A 24,415-nucleotide genomic window follows, 5' to 3' on the forward strand; every position below is an offset into this window, starting at 1 on the left:
GTCATGTTTTACATTTGATGATTAACCCTATCGATAAAAACTGACAATAAGGAACACTACCTAATAGCATTCTTTTATGTTTCCTTTATTTAGGATTTATTTCATTTAATATCCAATATTGTGAGCCTTTTAATCTGTTGACAGCTCTTTACTGATATTTATACAAAGATAATGTTTGCTACAGCCCATTGAGGGGAAAAAAGGAAGGGTTTTTTTGGGTTTTTTTTAAGTTTATTTCTCTTATTATTTGACTTGAGACAGTCTTAATTATTTTTTTACTTGAGACAGTTTTAAAAATGATATATGATGTATTTGCATTAACATGTTACCTTTTCCTTTCCAGAAAAGTTGGATATTCATGTAGATAATTGATTCTAGAATTTGACCTTGAAAATACAGTTATATCTAAACTTTATCAAATTGTTTGGTGGGGTTTCGTCAGCATATAATCATGCATCTTAGTCAAAATATCTACCAGACTTAGTTGTTGAATGGGCTGTTCTTTCTCCATTTGAGCCAACCTCCTGACTTCCAGGTATCAGACACCCAAGAAAGAAACCAAAGTTGTGTACCCTCAGCACATCCCAGCCAAAAATTTTATAAAATAACGTATCAGGCTCATATGGATTTGTTTTTAGACAACTAATTCCTCCTTGGCTGGCAAAATAAAGGCATTCTTTTGGGAATGTACACATATTTGTACTTTCCTACAAACTCCTTTGGTTTTAGTTTTGATGATTTTGGTAGGTTTTTTTAAATGCATTCTTTAAAATTCATTTGTTGTGATAGGTTAAAAGTTGAATGGCAGAATATTAAGTTTAAGAAAAAAAAAATCAAGAAGTAACTATTTAATTGAAAGTCTTGTATTTTCTTTTTATATTTCTCTAATTCCAGGCAACAAATGGAGACTCAGATAGGTGCTTTGATACTAGCCACAGACATCAGTCGCCAAAATGAGTATCTGTCATTGTTTCGGTCCCATTTGGACAGAGGTGATTTACGCCTTGAAGATGCCAGGCATAGGCATTTGGTTTTACAGGTAAAGTGGGGTTGGGAAAGATTCTTTCTAGGGTAAATCACATGACTGTTAGAATAAAAATGAAGTAGTCTAGTGTAGCTTTCAGAGTGGTTAAATTTTGAGGGAAAGCTGTGGGATTTCCTTCCATTAGTAAAATATCTTACAGAAGGTGAATCTTCTCCTTAGGAAAGCACCATTGTTTTTGTAGTTTTCATACTCGTGATTTCTAACAAAAACCATTTTTGTGAGATTAGGGTACTGACCAACAAACAGTAATTTATTTTATTTTATTATTTTTTTATGAATTTTTTTTCAAATTTTTACTCAAATTCTACTTAGTTAACATACAGTGCAGTATTGGTTTCAGGAGCAGAATTCAGTGACCTACATACAACACCCAGTGTTCATCACAAGTGCCCACCTTAGTACCCATCACCCATCTAGCCCATCCCCCACCCACCTCCCTCCATCAACCCTCACTTCTCCTTTGTTAAGAGTCTCTTATGGTGGGGCACCTGGGTGGCTCAGTCGGTTAAACTTCTGACTTTAGCTCAGGTCATGACCTTGCAGTTAGTTTGTGGGTTCGAGCCCCACATTGGCCTCTGTGCTGACAGCCCAGAGCCTAGAGCCTGCTTTAGATTCTGTGTCTCCCTCTCTCTCTGCCCCTCCCCCACTCATGCATGCTCACACTTGCTCTTTCTCTCTCAAAAAATGAATAAACATTAAAAACAAAATTTTAAGAGTCTCTTATGGTTTGTTTCACTCTCTTCTTCACCCCCTTCCAATATGTTCATCTCTTCCATTTCTTAAATCCCACATATGAGAGAAATCATATGGTATTTGTCTTTTTTCTGATTGACTTATTTTGCTTAGCATAATACACTCTAGCTCCATCCATGTCATTGCAAATCGCAAGGTTTCGTTCCTTTTGATGGCTGAGTAATATTCCAGGGTGTGTGTGTGTGTGTGTGTGTGTGTGTGTGTGTGTGTGTGTAGGCATATTTTATATATATATAAAATATATATATATGCCATATCTTCTTTATCCATTATCAGTCAATGGACACTGGTGCTTTCTCCATACTTTGGCTGTTATTGCTAATGCTGCTATAAACATCAGGGTACCATGTACCCCTTCAAATCTGTATTTTTGTATCCTTTGGGTAAATACCTAGTAGTATAATTGCTGGATTGTAGGGTAGTCTGTTTTTAACTTTTTGGGGAACCTCCATCCTATTATCCTGAGTGGCTGCACCAGTTTGCATTCCCACCAGCAGTACAAGAGGGTTCCTTTTCTCTACGTTGTCGCCAACATCTGTTGTTTTGTTGTGTTGTTAATTTTAGCCATTCTGACGGTTGTGAGGTGGTATCTCATCATGGTTTTGATTTGTATTTCCCTGAGATGAGTGAAGTTGAGCATCTTTTAGCCAAGTGTTTTATTTTCACAAATTAGTTCTTGGATCTAAAAATGAGCGAGAATACAATGATTTATTTGTAGCTTTATGTTTAGTCCAGTCCTTATGCTTGGCTCTTGGGTATAAAGGGTCGTTTAGCATTCCTGAAGACATGATTGATAGACATAATAGCATCGTAAAATTAATATAAAAGATAATGAATTTTCTGTTGCAGCATTTTTCTTCATTAAAGTGTCCTTTTTTCCCACTATTGGAGTATACTTAAGCTTAGTACAATTGAAATTTTACTTTTTTCTTTAAAGAATTTTAATATTTTGCTTGCTAGATGGCTTTGAAATGTGCTGATATTTGTAACCCATGTCGGACCTGGGAATTAAGCAAGCAGTGGAGTGAAAAAGTAACAGAGGAATTCTTCCATCAAGGCAAGTTACAGTTTTGAGTGATAAGTAGTCTGTTCAGTTCATGTTTTAGCATCATTTGAATAAAAAAACCCAGACATTTACAGGAGTCAAGCAATAGATGCTTGTTGGTATTTTTAGTGACAACTCAGTGTAGATGTACATACAGGCAATAATGTACAAGTTGAGCATATTTTGGAAATTACCAGTTCTCTTTTGAAATGATGAAATGTGAATATTTGCATTTATAAATAGACATAAGTCAGGTTAGAAATTTTGCTGTCCAGAAAGATTTCCCTGACCTTGTATCTCATCATCCCTTTTGGAGGGTCCCATGGCCCTGTGAACATGCAAGTTATTTTTAGTAATTTAAAAACAGGAACCAAGGATCTTCATTTCATGTGCCTTCCTTTTAGAAATCTAAGTTTTAAATTAAAATGCTGACAGAATTACAGTCTTGGGGTAACACCTAGTAAAATTTTTCATCTCCTCCATTTAAAATAGGATATCAGCTTGGCAACCTTTTCTCTGTGTGAATAACTTAAAAATTTTAAAAAGAACTAATTTAGAAGCCATCCTCTCTTGAGGATTAAGTATGTCATGCATTTTCTAAGGAATTTACAGGTAAGATGAAGACTTTAACTGTATACTTAAGCAATAGTTATGTTCCACATAAATCATTCTATCTTGTTTTTATAATTTTAGGAGACATAGAAAAGAAGTATCATTTGGGTGTGAGTCCACTTTGTGATCGTCAGACTGAATCTATTGCCAACATCCAGATTGGTAACTATACATACTTCTAGCTGGTTAGAAAAATGCCGCTGATTTTAAGTTTGCCAAGAAGAGATCTACATCTGAAATATAAATTATTAAAATTGTGCTCATTTCTATTTTTTAATTTAAGAAATTTTACCCATTTTTCCTTTTTGGGGCTCTATTTATAATTTACTCTCATTTAATCTTAGGTCATAAAAACCATAATATTTGCAAAGCAGGTAGCAGTAACTTTGTTTTAAAACTGACAGAATACATGATTTGCTCATGTGGAAGCTTCTTTTGCATAATTCTGGGATTGCATTCTAAAATGAAAAAAGTGACCACTGAGCACAATTATAATGTGAAGTCCATTTTCCGCTGTGGCTTACTTTTCTCTGTCACCGCCTGTGGATTAATTCTTCAACATCCTGTACAGGCCTCTTGTAAGCTTCCCTTGAATAGTCTCTTCAGTTCTTTCCCCGGCAACTTCCCCTCACATACCCGCAGCAACCTGGGACTCTGCAGTGTTCCCCAAATCCATGGCACCCCTTTACTCTTTCCCCCTCGCCAGTCCTTCCCATCTGCCTGATGGACTCATTTTTCCTGAAGATCCACCTCCTCCGGATGCCACCTTCTACTCTCTCCAGGCAGAGTCGGTCGCTCCTTTTCCAGGCCTCCAAAGCACTAGATATACGTCTCCCCTAGCTCCCAGGTCCTTCCTGCAGCGATGTATTCCTGAGGCTTTGCACTGCACCTAGAAGCAGGAGGCGCTAGAGAACTATTAATTAAGTGAGACATAATTGTAACAGAAAGCACAGGGAAATGTGCTGATTAAAATAGGGGCAGCTTATTGTAAAAGAGCACAGGAGTGGGTGTTGGGGTTTTGAACGTAAAGTAGGAGGCCAGCATGGGGATGGGTAAGTCAGCAAGGTATTGCGGGATGAATGTGATTTTGGTAGCTGGTGTTGGGTAGGGCCTTTGAGGATTAGGTTGAACATAAAGAAATGGGTGCACAAACTTCAGAAAGATAAAGTTTCTAGAAATCCAGAAGACAGCACACGTCTGTGGCATAGTGCTTTGAAAAGAGGCTTGTAGGGGTCAGAAACTCAGAAATCTGATACTTACATAGTAATTGCAAGGCATCGTCATGTGGAAGGCAGTGGGTAGTAACTGACTTGATGGCAGAGGAACAGGTAGGGAAGATGAAGAGCCAGGCCAAGAAGAGTGTGGCACAGACCTGCGGGAATGGCGGGGGCAGGGGAGGGTGGTGCTGGGGCTCAACCAGCCAGAAGCCTGGGGAATTTTGCAGAGGGGGGAGCTTTCTTTGGGGGGGATAAGAAGACACTTAAGAAGCAGATCTGGGGTACCCTGAGTCTCAAGTAGAAAAACCTTCAAATGCAAGAGAACAGGTGAAATATGGGCAAAGGGAATTAAATTGAAGATAGGTGAATGAGTAGCAAAGTCATTGTAGCTCCTTTTAAGTTCTTTTGCTGGAGTCAGTGACTCTCTAGATTAATTTAACAGTAGGTTTTTAAAAACTACAATTTCTAAAAGAGAAAGGAAGCTAGACCCCTTAAATTCTTCACTTCAGTCTACAGATCTTGTCAGTGTCAGCACTTCTAGGTCAGGCTATCTAAGGGACAAGGATAAGGGAAATGATGGTAAGAGCTGACATCTGCCAACTCCTCACAACAGCCCTGGGAGACACGGACTTCTCGTAGCCTCCTTTTCAGATAGTTTGCCCAAGTTATACAGTTATAAACTGTACAGAATAAATACTGTGCTAAACAGTGGTTATTCAGAGCCAGCATAGGGTCAGTAAGTAGATGTCATGTGTAATTAATACAGTTTCCTTCTTTGATAGAAATAATGGTTTTGTTAAACAAGAAAAGAACACATACTGGGTAAGTAAGGCATTTGACAAGGTGTCCTGTGGTATCTGTGGGGGTAAGAGAGAGGCACATGGGCTCGTACAACAAGTGGATTCACAAGCAGCTAATGGATAGAGCCCCGCCCTCCAGGAAGGTGCTGTGTGGCTGTCTCTGTCCATGACCCCATTCATTTTTGTCGGGTGCTTAAGACCTAAAAGAATGAGGTTAACTTAGAGCCACAAGTAATACTAATTTGTTGGTTGTTAGAGGCAAGATCCAAAAGCTCTCAACCAGTTGGAATAATGGGTGAATCAAATAAGATGAAACTCATGGAAAAGCATGATAATAAGGTTCTGCATTTGGGTATAAAACACTAGCGATTCACCACTTAACTGTGGCACCTGGAAGGGACAGGGCTCTGGGTGACTGGTTCAGCCTGACACTGTGGTGTGAGGATGGCTACCAAAAAGCTGCCGTGTTCTTTGACCACAGAGGTGACATTTTCCTCTATTTGTTACGTCTTTCTCTTCACCAGAATGTAACTCCTTGAGGGCACATCTTGTCTGTCCATTCACTGCTGTATTCCTGGCCACCCTAGAACAGTGCCTGGCATAGATAGCAGGTTCTCCGTTAATATGCGTGGAGGGAGTGAAAGGCCTTATTTCCAATATTAATTACTATTTCAGATACCACAATTTGTACACTTTTCTAATTAAAAGTAGTGGGTGCTAATTGCTTTAACTCCAGAATTTTTTGTTGCCTAAATGAAACCTGTGTGGCCTGTGGTCTACATGGTCTTTTGCTGAAATGAGAAAGTTTTTAGAGATGAAGAATATTTTAAAACTGTTACATAGCAATGATAGAATTCGAATGTACATGCTCCTCCTCCTTAACAGATCAAAAGTTGAGGAAATAATGCTAAATGTTTCTCCAATATATGTGATTTGACTGACGAGGTATTTTCTAGGAGTATAAGATACACTGTAGTGTTAAATCAGGCATAATGTCCGCATGAGTGCTGTACAACCTAAAGATACAGACAACCCAGAAATCACTCATTTTCCCTTTCTGACTACAAATTAAGAGAGATCAGTTATATGAGTTGTTTAAAAAGTAGGACCCTGGTACACTTTTGGTGTTCATTTTAGTAATTGCTGAAGCTAATACGCTCTGTTCTTTTTAGGCTCGTAATTTTTGTCATGAGTTTTGGTTCCGTAAATTCTGACTTAAATAAAGTGGCCAAGTGTAACCATGACCAGGTGTGAAGATGCCATCCCTGAGGGGGCGAAACCCAGCAGCACGTCACCAGCCCCACTTCAGCTCAGGCCTCATCACCCACAGTCTTGGAAGAGACCCCCCTTAGCCTCTAGCTGTCTCACTGCAACTGTCTGCCCTGCTTTCTGCAGAGTTGAGAGGACCGCTGAGTGTTTGCTCAGATAGGATGTGGTGGTGTAGCTGAAAGGAACCGTCAGAAAAGATTAGATGTGTTTGACAATTCACCTTGACTTAAAGTTCCATTGAGCTATTAAATAGATTCTTCAGAGAAGTTATGTACATTTACACACACACACACACACACACTGAAAACTTAGGTAATATTAGAATAGGACTTAAGCGGGGCGCCTGGGTGGCGCAGTCGGTTAAGCGTCCGACTTCAGCCAGGTCACGATCTCGCGGTCCGTGAGTTCGAGCCCCGCGTCAGGCTCTGGGCTGATGGCTCAGAGCCTGGAGCCTGTTTCCGATTCTGTGTCTCCCTCTCTCTCTGCCCCTCCCCCATTCATGCTCTGTCTCTCTCTGTCCCAAAAAATAAATAAACGTTGAAAAAAAAAAAAAATTATAAAAAAAAAAAAAAAAAAAAAAAAAAAGAATAGGACTTAAGAGAATAAACACTGGATAGATGTTCTGAAGATAAACTTTCAGAATATATGTTAAGACCTTTTTTTCTCTTATTTTCTCCAGGTTTCATGACTTATCTCGTGGAGCCTTTATTCACAGAATGGGCCAGGTTTTCCAATACCAGGCTATCCCAGACAATGCTCGGACATATGGGGCTGAATAAAGCCAGTTGGAAGGGGTTGCAGAGAGAACAGTCCACCAGTGAGGACACTGATGCTGCGTTCGAGGAGTTGAACTCACAGCTATTACCTCAGGAAAATCGGTTATCATAGCCCCCAGAATCGTCGGAACAGACTGCCTCCTGCAGGTTTTTAGAAATGTGAAATGGGGTCTTGAGGTGAGAGGACTTTCTTGACTGCCAAGGTTTCCGAGGGAATGAGGCCAGCGTTATTTATTCCCAAGGTGTCCTCTACTGGATCGTGCGACCCCACTTTTTAATTATAAGACCTGAACATACAGCAATATGCACTTGGCTTTCGTGTGAAACCTTGAATATGCAAAGCCCAGCAGGAGCGGATCCGAAAGGAGTAACGAAGGAAGTTTTGCAACGTGCCACCAGTTTTTCAAAGCATTTACTCCTCGAACCGTGAAACTTGAACTGTATCTTTCAGCAGAAATCTCTTGGAATTTAACCAGTCTGACGCAACATTGTGTATCTGTACCTTCCACTAAGTTCTCTCTGAGAAAAAGGAAATGTGAAGTGCCCAGCCTCTGCTGCCTCCTGCAAGACTCGATGTTTACAAATCAACTCTGAAATATTGGTTCTAAATTGCCTTGGAGCATGATTGTGAAGGAACCACTAAGAATTTTAAAGATCAAACTTAAACTGCAGCTCTTTCCCCCTGGTTTGCCTTTTTCTTCTTTGGATGCCACCAAAGCCTCCCTTTTGCTATAGTTTTATTTTGCGCACTGGAAACTGAGCATTTATCATAGAGTACCGCCAAGCTTTCCCTCCAGTGCTGTTTGGCAATGCAGTTTTTTTTAACTGTTAGTTTCTGATTTGGGGCGGGAGGGGAAGAACACCAGTGTCCTAGCTGTATTATGATTCTGCAGTGAAGACATTGCATGTTGTTTTCACTACTGTACTCTTGACCTGCACATGCAAGAAACAGGTGGAATGTTTAAAACACCATAAACAGCTCAGGGTATTTGCCAATCTGAAATAAAGTGGGATGGGGAAGTGTGTCCTTCAGAGCAAGGGTACTAAAGTCCCTTTCGCTGCAGTGCGTGAGAGGTATGTTGTGTGTGGATGTGTGGACGTATGTTTGCGTGCATGTTTGTGCATGTGTGACTGTGCATGTGTTATATTTATCCATGTGGGAAAGGATTTGAAACGTAAGCTTTTATTTATTATCTTAGAATGTGACACGGTGCGCAGCCACACTGGGGGAGGGGAAGGTAGGCGAGCTGTGACAGACCGCTCCAGTTGCCTTAAACTATGCACAAAGCTAAGTGACCAAACTTCTTGTTTTGATTTGAAACAAGTGCATTGTTTTCTTGTCCCTCCCTTTGATGAAACGTTACCCTTTGATGGGCCTTTTGATGTGAACAGATGTTTTCTAGGACAAAATCTAAGGACTAATTTTAAACTTCAAACATTCCACTTTTGTAATTTGTTTTAAATTGTTTTATGTATAGTAAGCACAACTGTAATCTAGTTTTAAGAGAAACCGGTGCTTTCTTTTAGTTCAATTGTATTTCCCTTGTTACTGTAAAAGACTGTTTATTGATTATGTTTACAGTTCGTTGCAACAGCCATTTTCTTGGGAGAAAGCTTGAGTGTAAAGCCATTTGTAAAAGGCTTTGCCATACTCATTTTAATATGTGCCTGTTGCTGTTAACTTTTGATGAATAAAAACCTATCTTTTCACATATTTATCTTTGATATTTACCTTATAACTCAATCTTTTGGAAATCTGAATACTAAATTACTAGGAAATCCAAGGTTTAGCTTCTTGGTTCTAGCATTCACTCATCAGGTATTTATTTAGGCAGATGCAGGTGCTGGCTAAGCCCTTGGGGTCATCTGTCATTATCTGCACCTCATGAGTGAGTGAGTGGCCCCACTGTGTGTGCTCAGAGTTCTGACTAATACATGGTACAAGTCAGCTTTGAGCCCAGGCCTCTGGACTCCACAGCCTTTTTTGTCCCCACGGTTGGGAATTCCGTTAAGATATCAGCACTCTTACCATACCAAAGTACTAGCTGTAATTGCTTTTTTAAAGTAAAGTAATAAGAAATGGCCACTTAATTCTGCTTGGTTGATATCAATGTAAGAAAGGCACCACTGGGCCTCTCCTGTGTCTTCTCAAGTCCAATTCATTAGGAAGGATATAGTTCAAGTTTTAAAGTCAAACATATTGTCATTATTTGCACAGAAGAATGATGTCCAATAGAAATAAAATGTGAGCCACACGTAAGTGAATTTTCAATTTTCTACTAGCCACATCTAAAAAAGGGAAAAGAAACCAGTGGAATTAATTTTTATTCCAATATATCCAAAATATTGTATTGTTTCAATATGTAGTCATTATCTTAGAGAACAATTATTGAGATGCTTTACATTCTTTCTTGGCCGGGGGGGGGGGGGGGGGAGGGGGGCGGGTACCAAGTCTTTGAAATCTGGTGCGTATTTTACACTTACAGCACATCTCCGTTCAGACTAGCCACATTTCAAGTGCTCAGTAATATCCGCATGTGGCTGGTAGCTACCATATTGGACAGAGCGGGTACAGGAGTTTGATGGTACAGAGCGGACTGTACCTGGGGAAGGTCAGTGACCACTTAAGGTGGCATCATCCTGGCAGATCTGATGCATCTAGTTGTCTGATTAGATCTTTACAGACCTAGTATGTCAGCACATGCAGAGCACAACGGTCTTAGAGGAAACTCAACATTAACCAAGCTCACAGTAACTGATAGTTGTTAAAAATGTTAGTACTTTAATTTACAATGAGAAATGTAACTATCAATCATTCTCTCCCTTTAGGCAAATCTTCTGGGGAAGTCCATTTATGATCAGCCGGTTACTTGGTGAGCGTGGATTCTGAGCAAGGGAAGCAAGTTGCCTCATGCATCCATCTCCCTATGGGGACTCACCTGCTGATTTTCATGTTTGTGGACCAGGGTACGCTCTTCCCCCGGATGATTGTAGAGATTCTCTGCCAGTAGTTGCCTCTCCAATCAGCTTCTGATGGGCACATCCAGTAAATCTGTCAGTACCTTCAGCCTTTGTCTCAGTTGAACCTGCCTGGGTTCCATCTGCCGGTGTACGATTGCTTACTTCTGCTCTGATCCATTTCTTATTGTTTGATAGTCAAAGGATTATCTTATTTCCTTTCTTGGGGGAGACACCTCAATGTTGCTCCCATCTCCTGCCTACACGTAGAATAAACCCACTGACAGATTATGTTTTGTTACATATATGTGGAAGTCACCATCTATAGCCCTGCTCCTTAAATATAACCTATATTCCTTGAACATTGGTTTTCTAGAAAAATTTGAGGAAACAGTTCAGAAATTTAGAAGATTACATTTCAAATAAGTAAATGTTATGGAACAGAAAAATTCACATGAACTTTTAAAACAGGAGACTTCAAAGAATTGTCGAGCATGTCGCAGCCCTGTGGGGCTCTACCCAACACTTCAGTAGTAGGGGGGCATCTCCTCTGCTCTGGAGGTAAAGGTCCTTGGAGAGAAAACTTTGGCAAGCCTTAGCTTAATGAAAAACCGATCTGGTACCTGGCCAATATTTCTATTATGTAAATGTGATGGTTTATAATGATCCTCTTTGTATAAAAGAAGCAAATATTTTATGTCCTTTGCAAACCTGGAAAATATATTTGTACCTGAGGTACAGGTTAGAGGTGCTAGTAATTCTTTGAAGATTCCTACAACGGTTTCTTTTCCAAAATGCTTTCTTGGCTCTTAAAACTTTGAGTTTTCTTAAAACTCTAACTTTCACATCAGGGGTTTACAGTGTTTTCGTGTGTACTTTTTTTAATGTATAAATATTTTGTTTAAATCCTCTCCTGATCAGTGTCTCCTGCTTGAGAAAATAAACAGTGACCGACAGCTACTATGCATTCACTAATGTTTTTAAATAAATGTGCATACTACTCACCATGGCATCAGCACACATCTGAAACATACAGTTGTACAGTTATGTGCAAGACTTAGTCTGAGCCATTCGTTGCTCGCTACGGATCTGCAGACAACCTGTGTCTTTGGAAGGCCCCCAAGGATCCATGGTCTTTTCCTCGGAGGTGAGCTGACAGGGGGCGCACAGCAGGTCTCCTCCAACTTCTAGGCTCTTGTGCTTATTAGCACGGGGCTAGCTTCAATTGGGCCATCGATGTTTGAACAAACTAATTCGGTATTAATGTGTTTTCTCTTTAGCCATCAATCTATAACATTGAGAAATGATATTGAAACTAATCTGTCTGTGCTGAATCATGTGGTCAGCAACATCTGGGTTCCTGTTGTGTGCAGAGTACTGCACTGGATATAATAAAGGTATTAAAAATTACAAAACCCTCGTCTCTGTTCTCAAAATGTTTGAGTGACAAAATGATGTGTGAAAAGTGTTCTATAATATGGCAGGTTTCTTCATTTTATGAAATGAGTGCACAATGATGTTGGGGTGTGGGTTCAGAGAATGGTTTAGTTTGGTCAATGATGAAAATGACACCATTTCTAGTAATTCTTGATTTTTTTTTTGTTTGTTTTGTTAATATCCATGACTGGTAAAACCATCTAGCTTTCAAATTTGATTCTAAAGTATAGTCTCCACATCCTCACCAACACTTGTTATTTTTCCTTTTTGATAATAGTCAATCTGATAGGTATGAAGTGATATTGTGGTTTCAGTTTGCATTTCCCTGATGATGGATGAGGCTAAGCATCTTTTCATGTGCCTGTTGGCCATCTGTCTGTCTTCTTTGGAAAAATACCTACTCAAGTCCTCCGCCCATTTTTTTAAAATCAGGTTGGTTGTTCTCTTGATACTAAGTTATGTGAGTTCGTTATATATTTTGGATATTAACCCCTTATCATGTGTATGATTTGCAAATATTGGCTCCCACTCAGGAGGTTGCCTTTTAGTTTTGTTGATGGGTTTCCTTTGCTGTGCAAAACTTTTTAGTTTGATATGATCCCACTTGTTATTTTAGTTTTTATTGCCCTTGCCTGAGGAAACTGGTCCAAAAACATATTTTAAGACCATTGCCTAGGGTTTCTTCTAGAAGGTTATGGTTTTAGGTCTTATATTTAAGTCTTAATCCATTTTGAATGTATTTCTGTATATGGTGTAAAATAGTCCAGTTTCCCAACACCATTTATTGAGATATTGTGCATCCTTGGGTCCTTTATTGTAGATTAATTGACCCTATATGCCTGGATTTATTTTGGGGCTCTTTATTCTGTCCCATTAACCTATGTCTGTTTTCATGCCAGTATTATACTGTTTTAATTACTAGAGTTTTGTAATAAGGTTTGAAATCAGCGTGATGCCTCCAGCTTTCTTGTTCTTTCTCAGGATTGCTTTGGCCATTGAAGGGTCTTTGGTGGTTCCATACAAATCTTAGGATTATTTGTTCTAGTTCTCTGAAAAATGTTGGTATTTTGATAGAGATTGCTGTGGATCTGTAGATTGTTTTGGGTAGTATGGACATTTTAACAATATTAATTCTTATAATCCATAGGCATTGGTATGTGTCATCTTCAGTTTCTTTCATCAGTGTCTTTTAGTTGTCATAGTATAGGATTTTCACCTCTTTAAATATTCCTAGGTATTTTCTTTGTGATGCAATTATAGACGGTATTATTTTCTTAATTTTTTTTTTCTGATAGCTCCTTCTTAGTGTATAGAACTGCAACTGATTTCTGCATGTTAATTTTCTATACTGCTTCTTGACTGAATTCATTTATAGTTATGATAAATGAATTTTGGTGGAGTCTTCAAGATTTTTTTTATGTATACTATGTCAACTGCAAATAGTGACTTTTGCTGCTACTTTTCCCATTTGGATGTCTTTTCTTCTTCTTTCATGATAGCTAGAATTCCCAATACTCTGTTGAATAAAAGTTGCAAGAGTGGGCATCCCTGTCTTGTTCCGATCTTAGAGGAAAACTTTCAGGTTTGTCATACGTGGTCTTTATTATGTTTAGATATGTTCCTTCTACGCCCACTTTGTTGAGTTATCGAATTTTGTCAAATGATTTTTCTGCATCTGTTGAGATAATCATACAATTTTTATCTTTTTTTTTTTTTAATGTTTATTTTTGAGAGAGAGTTCAAGCATGGGAGGGGCTGAGAGGGGGACAGAACATCTGAAGCAGGCTCCACACTGACAGCAGCAAGCCCTATGTGGGGCTCGAACTCAGGAACCGCGAGATCATGACCTGAGCCGAAGTCAGATGCTCAACCGACTTGAGCCACCCCCAGGGGCCCCCTATGCTCCTTTAGTGAATGTGGTGTATCACCTTGATTGATTTGCAAATGTTGAACCATCCCTGAAAGAAATCCCATTTGGTCGTGGTATATGATCTTTTAATATACTAAATTCTGTTTGCTAATACTTGGTTGAGGATTTTTGCATCTCTGTGTATTGAGGATATTGGCCTGTAATTTTCTTTTCTTGTGGTTCATCTACTTTTATCAGGGTAATGCTGGCCTCTGATTTTTATTATTTCCTTCCTTCTACTAACTTTAGATATGAAGTTAAATTGTTTACTTGAGATTTTTCTGGTTTCTTGAGGTAGGCCTGTATTGCTGTGAACTTCCTTCATAGGACTTTTTGCTGTATTACATGGCTTTTGGAAAGTTGTTTTGGTTTTCACTGACCTCAAGGTGTTTATTTCCTCTTTGATTTCTTCACTGACTTCTTAATAACATGTTTTTTAGTCTCCATGTGTTTGCGTTTTCTTCTTGTAGTTGATTTCTAGTTTTATACTGTTGTGATCAGGAAAGTGATGCCTGGTATGATTTCAGTCTTCTTGAATTTATTGAGAGTTGTTTTGTGGCCTAACATATGATCTGTCCTGGAGAATGTCCTGTGTACACTTGAAAAGAATCTGTATTCTTTATTTTGGGGGATGGAGTATTCTGTATATATCTATCAATGAAACCCATCTGGTCTAATGTGTCATTTAAGGCCAATGTTCTTATTTTTTTGGATGCTCTATCCATTGATGTGAGGTATTGATGTCCCCCACTATTAAAGTATTACAGTCGGTTTCTCTCTTTACGTCATTGTCTGTTAATACTTTGCTTTATATATTTACGTGCCCCTATGTTGACTGTGTAGATATCTACCAATGTTATATCCTCTTCTTGGATCAACCCTTTATCATTAAGTAATGCCCTCTTGTTACATTTTTGTCTGTTTTGTGTGATACGTATATTGTTACACCAGCTTTCTGTTTCTATTTCTATGGAATAACTTTTTTCATCCCTTCACTTCCAGAAGATACGGGTCTTTAGATCTGAAATAAGTCTCTTGTAGGCAGCATATAGATAGATAGATCTTTCTAAAATTCATTCAGCCACCGCCTGTGTCTTTTGATTAAAGTATTTGGTTCATTTACATTTTTTCCAATCAAATGCAACATTTATTAACATAAAATATTTGCTACATTCTTTGCTAACAGTGGGTCAAATGAACAAACTGATCACAAGTGAACTTCACTAGTGAAAATCTAATGCAGTCCGTGGGGGCTGACATTGTTTTGGAAAATACCATGCATGTGCTTGGTGGATTGAGCATCTCTGTGTTTCTCATCTTTAAAACTACTTCCTAACAGAATTTAGCGATTCTGGGATGCAACTTCTGGTAGCCAAAGAAATTAACATTCTAACTCACCTGTTTTAGGTTTTAAGTTCATTTGCATTTAAAGTGATTATTGATGAGTACTTATTGCCATTTTGTTCATTGTTTTCTGTTGTTGTAGTAGTTCTCTGTTCCTTTCTTCTCTTGGTCTCTTCCCTTTTGGTTTGATGGTTTTCTGTTATGTTTGAGTTCCTTTATTTTTTGTGTATCTTTTGTAGGTTTTTGGTTTCTGGTTACCAGGAGGTTCATATATATTGACCTATATACATACTAGTCTATTTTAAGCTGATAATTGCTTAAGTTGAAACAAATCCTAAAAGCACTAATTTTTTTTAATGTTTTTATTTTTGAGAGAGAGAGAGAGAGAGTGTGGGTGTGGGTGGGGGAGGGGCAGAGGGGGAGACAGAATCTGAAGCAGGCTCCAGGCTCTGAGCTGTTAGCACAGAGCCCGATGTGGGGCTCAAACTTACCAACTGTGAGATCGTGACCTGAGCCAAAGTCAGACACTTAACCGAGCCACCCAGGCACCCCAAAAGCACTAATTTTTATTCCCTACCCCCCAACATCTTATGTTTTTGACCTCAACTGACATTTTTGTGTATCCCTTACAATACTATTTATTGTAGTTCTAATTAATCTCACTAGTTTTGTCTTCAGTCTTCATACTAATTTTTTTAAGTGCTTGCTTAATTGCCTTTACCAGTGACATTTTTTTCCTTTCACATATTTTTTATTTCCAGTTATGGACTTATCTGCTTAACAAAGACCCTTTAACATTTCTTGTAAGGCTGGTTTAGTGGTGATGAACGTCTTTTGCTTTTACTTGTCTGGGAAACTCTTATCTTTCCTTTGATTCTGAATGTTACCCTTGCAGGGTAAAGTATTCTGGTTATGAGTTTTCCCCTCTCAGGATTTTATTTTAAATGTTTTTAGTGTTTGTTCATTTTTGAGAGAGCATGAGCAGGGGAAGGGCCGAGAGAGACAGACACACAGAATCTGAAGCAAGCTCCAGGCTCTGAGCTGTCAGCAGAGTCTTGACAAGGGGCTTGAACCCGTGAACTGTGAGATCATGACCTGAGCTGAAGTTGGCTGCTGAAGCGACTGAGCCACCCAGGCGCGCCCCTCCCCTTTCAGCATTTTAAGTATTACCTTGCCACTCCTTTCTTGCCAGCCAAATTTCTGCTGGAAAATCAACTGACAGTCTTATGTGGGTTTCCCTTGTATATGGCTCTGTTTTGCGGCCTGCAAGATTTTTCCATCTTTACCTTTTTCTATTTTAATTATAATACATTGTGGTGTGGCTCTCATTGCACACTTTTTCCTGGGTGTCTGCTTCCTTACCCAGATTAGGGAAGTTTTCAGGTATTATTTCTTCAAACAAGTTTTCTTCCCTTCTGTGTTCTTCTGGGACCCCTATCATGTGCATGTTAGTACGTTTGTTGTCCCAGTAGTTTCCTAACCTATCCCCACTTTTTAAATTCCTTTTTTGCCGTTTGGATTGGATTCTTTGTTGTACCCTTCCAGATCTCTATCCATTGTTTTGCATCCTCTAATCTGTTGTTAGTTCCTCCTAGTGGATTTTTCATTTGTTACATTCTTCAGCTGACAAGTTCTTGTTTAATATTTTCTCTTTGCTGAAGTGCTACACTCTTCTCTCAAGTCTGATGAGCATATTTATCATTATTTTGAACTCTTTTACAGGTAGATTGCTTATCTCCATTTTGTTTTGCCTATTTCTATAAATTGGGCAGAACAGCTTCCTCTCCCAGCCTTGAAGGAAGGAGTGGCCCCGTGTAGGAATGCCCGCGTAGACCGCACATGCTTGACAACTTTGGATGGTAAGCCGGAAAGGGAGCAGGCATAGGCCAGGGGTATCCTGTGCACACTATGCCAGGGTCACCTTTGGGGCAGGGGGTGGGGGGAATGGCTCAAGCTCATGGGGGCCTGAGGCTCACTGAGGTGGTCCTAGCAGGCTGGCTAGAGTGCCTGGACCCTGCTCCAGTCTGCACTGTCAAGATGGAGGGGGAACATAAACAGTGGCAATCACCAGTGCTTCCAACCTGAGTCCCAGCAGTTGCCTCACCATTTGTCTGACACTTTGGGGTTAAATGGTAAATGGAGTAAACGGGTCTCCTTCACTCATAGGCTAGTTGCCCTTTAAACCACTTTTTTTTTTTTTTTTTTTTTGCTGTGCCCCAGGGCATGCGAGTCTGTACACAGTCCCCTCCATGAAATATTTCCCTGTGTACTCTGTTGTACTGGGGGTGGGGTTCCTGTCATTACTGTGTTGGGTCTCTCTCCCACCTGTCTCTCTGCGGTCCTGCTGTCCTCCGTGTACAGAAGCTGTTCAATCAGCCCTCGGTTCTTCAAGGGGAATCGCTTTATATGTAGATTCTAGTTCCGCGAGCTCCCTACACCGCCATCCTGGACTACCTCCCAAAAATTTAAACTTGTATTTGCCAGATTCTATCCCCCAAGAAGAACACTTTTAATTTTGGAGAAGTGGTCTCCTCGGGTTGTCGTCTTCACCAATGAGACACAGACTCGGGAATTTAATACATCAAGACGACAGGCTTCTTGTACAGAAGGGCTTGTGACTGGAGACACAACAGGAACTACAGTTTTCCTGCTCTACCCCAAGCCTGTGCAAGTAGGTATACAGGAGGACATCCAGCAGCAGTCTGCTGGAAACTACAGTGACCTCACGTAAAATGTGAGTAGTAACGTACTTGGCTCTCTACCACTCACAGGATGTATTCAGAAATCATTATTTCATTTAATCCTCAGCAATTTTTGGAGCGGAGCATCATTCCCGTTTTAAAAACAGAGGTATGATTTGTGTAACTCCCAAGTCCAGTGCTGACTCCTATTCACTATGTGTGTGTAGCGAGTGCCTGGACCACTCAAATCATAGGAGACAAAACATACCGGTTACTTCACCTTCTTCGCCTCAGCTATAAAATATAAAATTTAACTTTTTATCATCTTTCACTTCAGGTATTGTGTTGAGTGGGAGAAACTGAATGAGACCGGTGGTGAATAAGTGGCAATAGATTTCCACTCTAAGAATGCAGAAAACAAAGTATTCTAAAGAAGCTACATGTACTCTCTCTCTGCCCCTCCCCCGTTCATGCTCTCTCTCTGTCCCAAAAATAAATAAACGTTGGAAAAAAAATTAAAAAAAAAAAAAAAAAAAAAAAGGGGCGCCTGGGTGGCGCAGTCGGTTAAGCGTCCGACTTCAGCCAGGTCACGATCTCACGGTCCGTGAGTTCGAGCCCCGCGTCGGGCTCTGTGCTGACAGCTCAGAGCCTGGAGCCTGTTTCTGATTCTGTGTCTCCCTCTCTCTCTGCCCCTCCCCCGTTCATGCTCTGTCTCTCTCTGTCCCAAAAATAAATAAACGTTGGAAAAAAAAATTTAAAAAAAAAAAAAAAAAAGAAGCTACATGTACAGTATTAGAGAATTTTATCCACTGAAATAATATACGAGAGCTTATGGTCCAAGGAAAATACAAATTTGCTTTATTTCAATACAGTAACTTCCTTCAGTTGGAGCACTGGCCAAAATTCAATACTGATACAAATATAAATTGCTTAGGAGGTCAAAATATATAATTTAGGCAAATTTTCTGAATTTCTTTTAAAGGCAGAATTTTTAAATCATATGAAACAATTAGAAACAATGTAATGGAAATCAACAAACGTGTAAAATAAGCCACAGTTCAAATTTAAGCTGAATAACATTTCCTAATATTGAGAACATTGCACATATTTTCAATAACTTAAAGGTCTACTCTTCCCATCTCCACTTTTTACTAGATTTACATAAATCCAAGTATTTACTCATGGTAGAAGATTCTGCGTTAACTACAGCTGAGTTTAGCAGAAATACAGAAAACCATAAAGTTTTATTGAGCATTCCCAAATGAGCATGTATAGCATTCCTCGGAAGCCCTCCACAAGAACGGCTTTTCTCCTATGAGCACCTAAGGGTTGCTGCGTGGTGTAATTCAACAGAATAGCAGACCAATGATAACTTACAGGAAATTCTTTCACCTATTGTTTCATTATAAAGCTACTACATTCGACCAATATTTTAAAAAATCTCAACTCCATTATGCTGCCATTTACATTACATATTAACTTAGTAACAACCCATCTTTATGATGCCTTTATTAAACTGGAATAGAAAGATGGTACATTCTGGTTTTCACTTGTTATAGATTTGATTCAATAATTTGATTTCTATCTAAAAACTACATTTTCTTTCTCAGCACTGGAGTGAAAGCAGCTTTTGTGGTCTTTGACTTTCCTTTAAATGAAAGCATTATGGAATTTTCAGCAGTAAACATTATCTGGTTCCTACTTGAACCCCCATCTCTAAAGAAATGTGAGAGGGGATCTAGGGTAAAAGTCCTAAAGTCCTATTCAAGGCAAAAAGGTTCCAATCCCAAATTTTTCACTCGAGCAACTGTGTGTTATACCAGCTGTTCCATCACTGAGTAATAAATCACTGACAGCTTCACTGACGTCATTATTACATTTTACGTACTATTTTATACCCAAATATATGCATATAAAACATTTGCACAGATAAATTAGTGTCAAAAATTAAAAACTCTACATCTACAATGTCCTTTCCTCTGAAATCTATATAATTGTTAAGACTAGAAACCTTAACATCCTGGCTACACATTAAAAACCTGTTATGGAAAACTTCAGAACCTTCTCATAAAAACAAACACAGACTTAGAGTGCTTTTTTATTAGACCTAAAGGAGACTACTGAATACTAAATTCAGGTATTTACTAACTAGTGTTGATTTCTACTAGCCAAATAGCCCTAACAAACCAACAGCTGGAACAAGGATAGTTTTTCTTCAGCTATTATTAAGTTGAAACATTTTCAATCAAAGCCTTCATTTTTCCTGTAGACTTCAACATGTGCGGCCCAAACTAAAAAGGAAACAAAGCGTAAATAAAGATAGTGCTTCAGGTAACAGTAATGATACGTCCCCCTCCTAATCATGGAGCAAAGGCCTGGGCATGTTCTGCATGAAAAACCAAGCAGCTAGATGATATTAAAACCTTCATGAATTGACAAACTGTCTTATAAACATGACACATCAACAGAATGAAAAGCAAAAAGGTAACCAAATTACTTCACGGAAAACTATAATCATCTTAAGACCATAAGCTTTAGGCCATTTTTACTTCTCTGAGTAAAAGAATGAGGTACAAAGTTTCCTTTTTCCAATGTCTAAAAACTCTGAAAGATTCTAGAATTTCTCAGATACCTGCCTCCCTGGAGTAGGTAAGCACATATTCCACACGACAGTAAATACATTTTACTGTATTTGGTAAAATACAGTAAATTTTTTTTATACATTAATGTATACTAGATAATTTATACAATTGTATAAATTGTATAACTTAACTGTATAATTTATAATAATATATAAATTAATATTTGGAAGTTTCCCTGATCTGCTCAATCTCCACCTATGACCTGAAACATCTTGTTAAGACCCAGGTCAAATCTCATCCTCTTCAGAGAACTTTCACAGGACACCCTAAGGGAAAATTATCTTTCTTCACTTTGAATTTCTCAATCACCACATACATACTGTCTTAAGATATAAATTTTACTGTAGTGAATTTCGCTTCATTGTGGTTACGTATAAATAAAACACAGCATGAAGAATTTAACACTGGAGATGCTAACTAGCGAAACCAGGGTTTGGCTTTTGCTTCCTTTTTTTACCTTCCTCTATAATCTACTTGTGGGGAGGGGCTAAATCATGTAGCACATTCTTCTCACAGAGCCACAGCTCAATGTCTTACCAAATGCAGGTTATCAGCAACGGAATCAACTACCATGTTGTGCTAAGACAGAAGTGTGACCTAATACTCACCAACACTGTTTCTGAGGTGGCCTCTGATTCAGACTTTGGAATTCCTTTTTCAACTTCACCTTGACTATCACTTCGATATCGAAAGGCAAATTTCTTTTTCAGAGCCTCTGCTATGAGGGCAGCAGGGTCGGTAGCATCCACAGGTTTGGGCTTTAGATCCTGTTCTGACCTTAGATGAATAGAAGCCAAGAGGACTTTTCAATATGCTGACATCCCTCAGAGAAGTACTTCGCGTGCCTTTACATGCACTTCTCTAGCATCACTGATACCCAGGAAAGTTCCTGACAAACACTGAGAGACACGAAACAGAAACCCTAAATGTAAGGCTCAATAAAAGAACACAAAGATGCCCAATGAACAGCCACTCAATTCAGCACAGGAGCATTGATCATGCTCTCCGTCAGGGCAACTACAGTTTCATTCTTCTTCCAAAGCCTAGTGATTAACCTCAGTAGGTCTACAACACAGCTTATTGAATGAATGACTGGACAATAACAATGAAGACTTCCCATAAAAGGGCTTTAAATGCAATAGGAGAAAAACCTGAAAATGTTTGTTAACTTCTTAGTTATATAGGAGACACTGGGGCTCATCTTTTTTAAACCAAAACTGGAACCATTCATGGTAATCAGGTTATAAAACAAAGTTATCGGGCACCTGGGTGGCTCAGTCGGTTAAGCATCCGACTTCGGCTCAGGTCATGACCCCTCCCTGTTGTGAGTTTGAGCCCTGTGTTGGGCTCTGTGCTGACAGCTCAGATCCTGGAGCCTGCTTCGGATTCTGTGTCTCCCTCTTTCTCTGTCCCTCCCCTGCTGGCGCTCTCGCTCTCTCAAAAATAAACATTAAAAAAATAATAATAAAAATAAAACAAAATTCCCAAAAAGTCTAATACTTCATTTTACAAGACATAAAAAAGTAAGGGAAGTATGAAATAAGGTAAATGTATCCTCACCTTTTTACTGACCGAAGTTTTACACTGTTCATATCTTTAAGGATCTCTAGCATATTTGGCATATCCGGTTTCTTTGGCCTGCTCTTAACCTGAGTCTTTCCAGCACAGGCTTTTTTCTCTCTTCGTTCTTTTATCAGGTCAATAGCAGATACACTTTGGTGGAGCCCTGGTGTGGGGAGGGGCGGAGGAGGTGGGGGCGGGGGAGGTGGTGGGACAGAGGGTGGGGCCGTAGTAACGGATGTGGTCGAATCTAAATCACCTACAGAAATAAGGAAAAATCAATTGAATCTTGATGGTAACAGGCAAATAAAATAAACTTTAACAGCAAAATTATGTTAAGGACTTTTGTATACCTGAAATCAATATGCTTAAAAAAAAAAAAAAACTCCATTATGTAAGTAAAGGAAGTTTCAGTTACTTGGTTAGAATCTTAAATACCCACATCTAATCCCAAACTCTCCAAATGGAAAAGTTCCATTTAACTTAACAGGGGGTGTTTTTGTGATATCAAATGTTGCAGTCTGACCTTGCACAGTTTGTAACTACTTTTAACTTTTAAACGAAATATGAAACAGTGTGTCCTACCTACACACCTTCAATACAGACGGTCTGACAGTTCAGGACTATAGTAACTATTTTGAAAAACCCAATAGATTTGTGGTTCACCTTAAGAATATTTACATAAAGGACTTATTAAGCATTAAAAGTTTTACATGTATTATTCAGCAAATTTCTGAAAGAAAAGGCGGCGTTGTACTTAATTTCCAAAACATTAAGTAACTAAGAGTTAAAGTGGTTACAAAATAAGGACCTGAGAATTCATCTTTCTGCATACTACAAACAGTTGTTCATTGGCTGACCTATACTGATTATGGGGGCTCAATGCAAAAGGAATTTTGACTATAAATACAGCATCTAACATAAATCTCCAAATTATCTCACTATTTACAGCAGTTTTCCAAGTCTGCCAGAAGAGGGAGGTAAAGCAAAAGAGAAATGCAATTTAAAAGCTGAAAGGAAAAACTAAAAGTTAAAAGAAAAGGCAGGACTTCTGGTTTTTAAAGTTACGTGCAAATTTCATTTAATTAACAAATTACTTCTCAAGCACTCGGTGCCAAGTGCATTCGTCCTCTGTCCATCTTGGCCTATCTTGGCTGTACCCAGGTTGGATGAGGTTTCCGTGCCGGATTACATTAAACTCCGGGAGCACAAGTGGCTCAGAGGCAGAATAACTGTCCTTATCTTTTAACCTTCAGAGTTGGCTAATATGGAGTCTAGCCAGGACTCAGGAAGAACGCTAGGAAAAACAACTACTACTTGCCAACAGGCTAATGGGCTAGGATTTCAAGGCTATGGTTTCTTCTCCAAAGTAACAAGGCACAAGAATAAAAGCAAACAGTATTAGACCAAGAGTCACAGGACCTGTATTGAGTTTCTACTCTGGGCAAGAGAAGAGAAGTGACTATTAAGAAGCTACTTTGTGCTAAAGGCATTTTATAGAATCTCCACTTTTACTCCCATAATTACTCTAAGATATAAATACTATTACCCCATTTTAGAGCAGGAAGGGAGTTAGGCCAAGAACTTGCCTCAGGACATGCAGGTAAGTAAGCAGCACTCAACCCTGTCAGCACCATTTTGAGATTACTTCATGGCTGATAAAATTGGTGCCATTATCACAAAGTTTCCCAGTGCATTCATATGAGCACTAGTTCAACTGTATGAAATTCAGTATTTTCCAAACTCACCCTTTCTGATAGCATCAAAATTGTTCAACAAAAAACACTTAAACCTGACTGGGTCCTGTACTGGACTACGGAGAGGACTGACCTTTGGTTTTCTAACAACCCCATGGCTGTTATTTGCTAATAGATTTTAAAATTAGTGGCATTCTCCTAATTTCCAGCTCAATGGTTAAAACAAACATAGGATTTACAGACCTGCAATGAGATTTTGCTGTTCTTGCAGGGTCACAATTTTGGCAATCTGAGCTCTGAGAGCAGCAAGTTCATTTTCAAGGGCACAGATCTTCTGTAGTGCTTCCTCATTTGCCAGTGCTGTCTTCATTTGAGGCTCTTCTGGAGACAGGTTTGGTAAGGAAAGCTCCCTGCTTGGCGGCTTCTCAAAGAAAGGCAGGCCATCCTGAAGGGGCTGCCTTGATCTGACCTCTGTCCTGCAAGAAAGACAGAAGGTCGGCTGTCACAGGTTTTGCAAGGAAATACAAAAAATCATCACTGCACACAGTATCTGAGAAATACTTTTCAGACTGACTTTACATAAATCCCCTCCTGTAAGTTTCAAAACAGCAAAGTGCTTGTCAACCTGATGTAGATACATACCAAGCCAGGTTTCTTACTGCCATCATTC

The 24,415-nt window shown here is 39.1% G+C and overlaps 2 protein-coding genes across 6 annotated transcripts in view; one reads left to right on the forward strand and one right to left on the reverse strand.

The window, feature by feature from the left end:
- PDE7A (phosphodiesterase 7A) overlaps nucleotides 1-9,231 on the forward strand; it is a 148,708-nt gene extending 139,477 nt beyond the window's left edge. For all 4 annotated transcript variants that reach the window (XM_086696098.1, XM_025922635.2, XM_086696097.1 and 1 more), the window contains exons 10-13: nucleotides 895-1,039; nucleotides 2,759-2,855; nucleotides 3,537-3,617; nucleotides 7,421-9,231. In XM_086696098.1, the coding sequence (XP_086552224.1) occupies nucleotides 895-1,039; nucleotides 2,759-2,855; nucleotides 3,537-3,617; nucleotides 7,421-7,629 (532 nt within the window). In that variant the 3' untranslated portion in view covers nucleotides 7,630-9,231. The remainder of the gene's footprint in view (nucleotides 1-894; nucleotides 1,040-2,758; nucleotides 2,856-3,536; nucleotides 3,618-7,420) is intronic.
- A 9,450-nt stretch (nucleotides 9,232-18,681) lies between these two features.
- The window catches only part of MTFR1 (mitochondrial fission regulator 1), a 65,032-nt gene continuing 59,298 nt past the window's right edge, over nucleotides 18,682-24,415 (reverse strand). For both annotated transcript variants that reach the window (XM_025922900.2, XM_086696100.1), the window contains 4 exons: nucleotides 23,989-24,221; nucleotides 22,049-22,307; nucleotides 21,097-21,265; nucleotides 18,682-20,137 (listed from right to left, as the gene is read on the reverse strand). In XM_025922900.2, the coding sequence (XP_025778685.2) occupies nucleotides 20,072-20,137; nucleotides 21,097-21,265; nucleotides 22,049-22,307; nucleotides 23,989-24,221 (727 nt within the window). In that variant the 3' untranslated portion in view covers nucleotides 18,682-20,071. The remainder of the gene's footprint in view (nucleotides 20,138-21,096; nucleotides 21,266-22,048; nucleotides 22,308-23,988; nucleotides 24,222-24,415) is intronic.

Source organism: Puma concolor, chromosome F2, assembly GCF_028749965.1.
Source record: "Puma concolor isolate L17-30 chromosome F2, mPumCon1.1.hap2, whole genome shotgun sequence".
Lineage (NCBI taxonomy): Eukaryota > Metazoa > Chordata > Mammalia > Carnivora > Felidae > Puma > Puma concolor.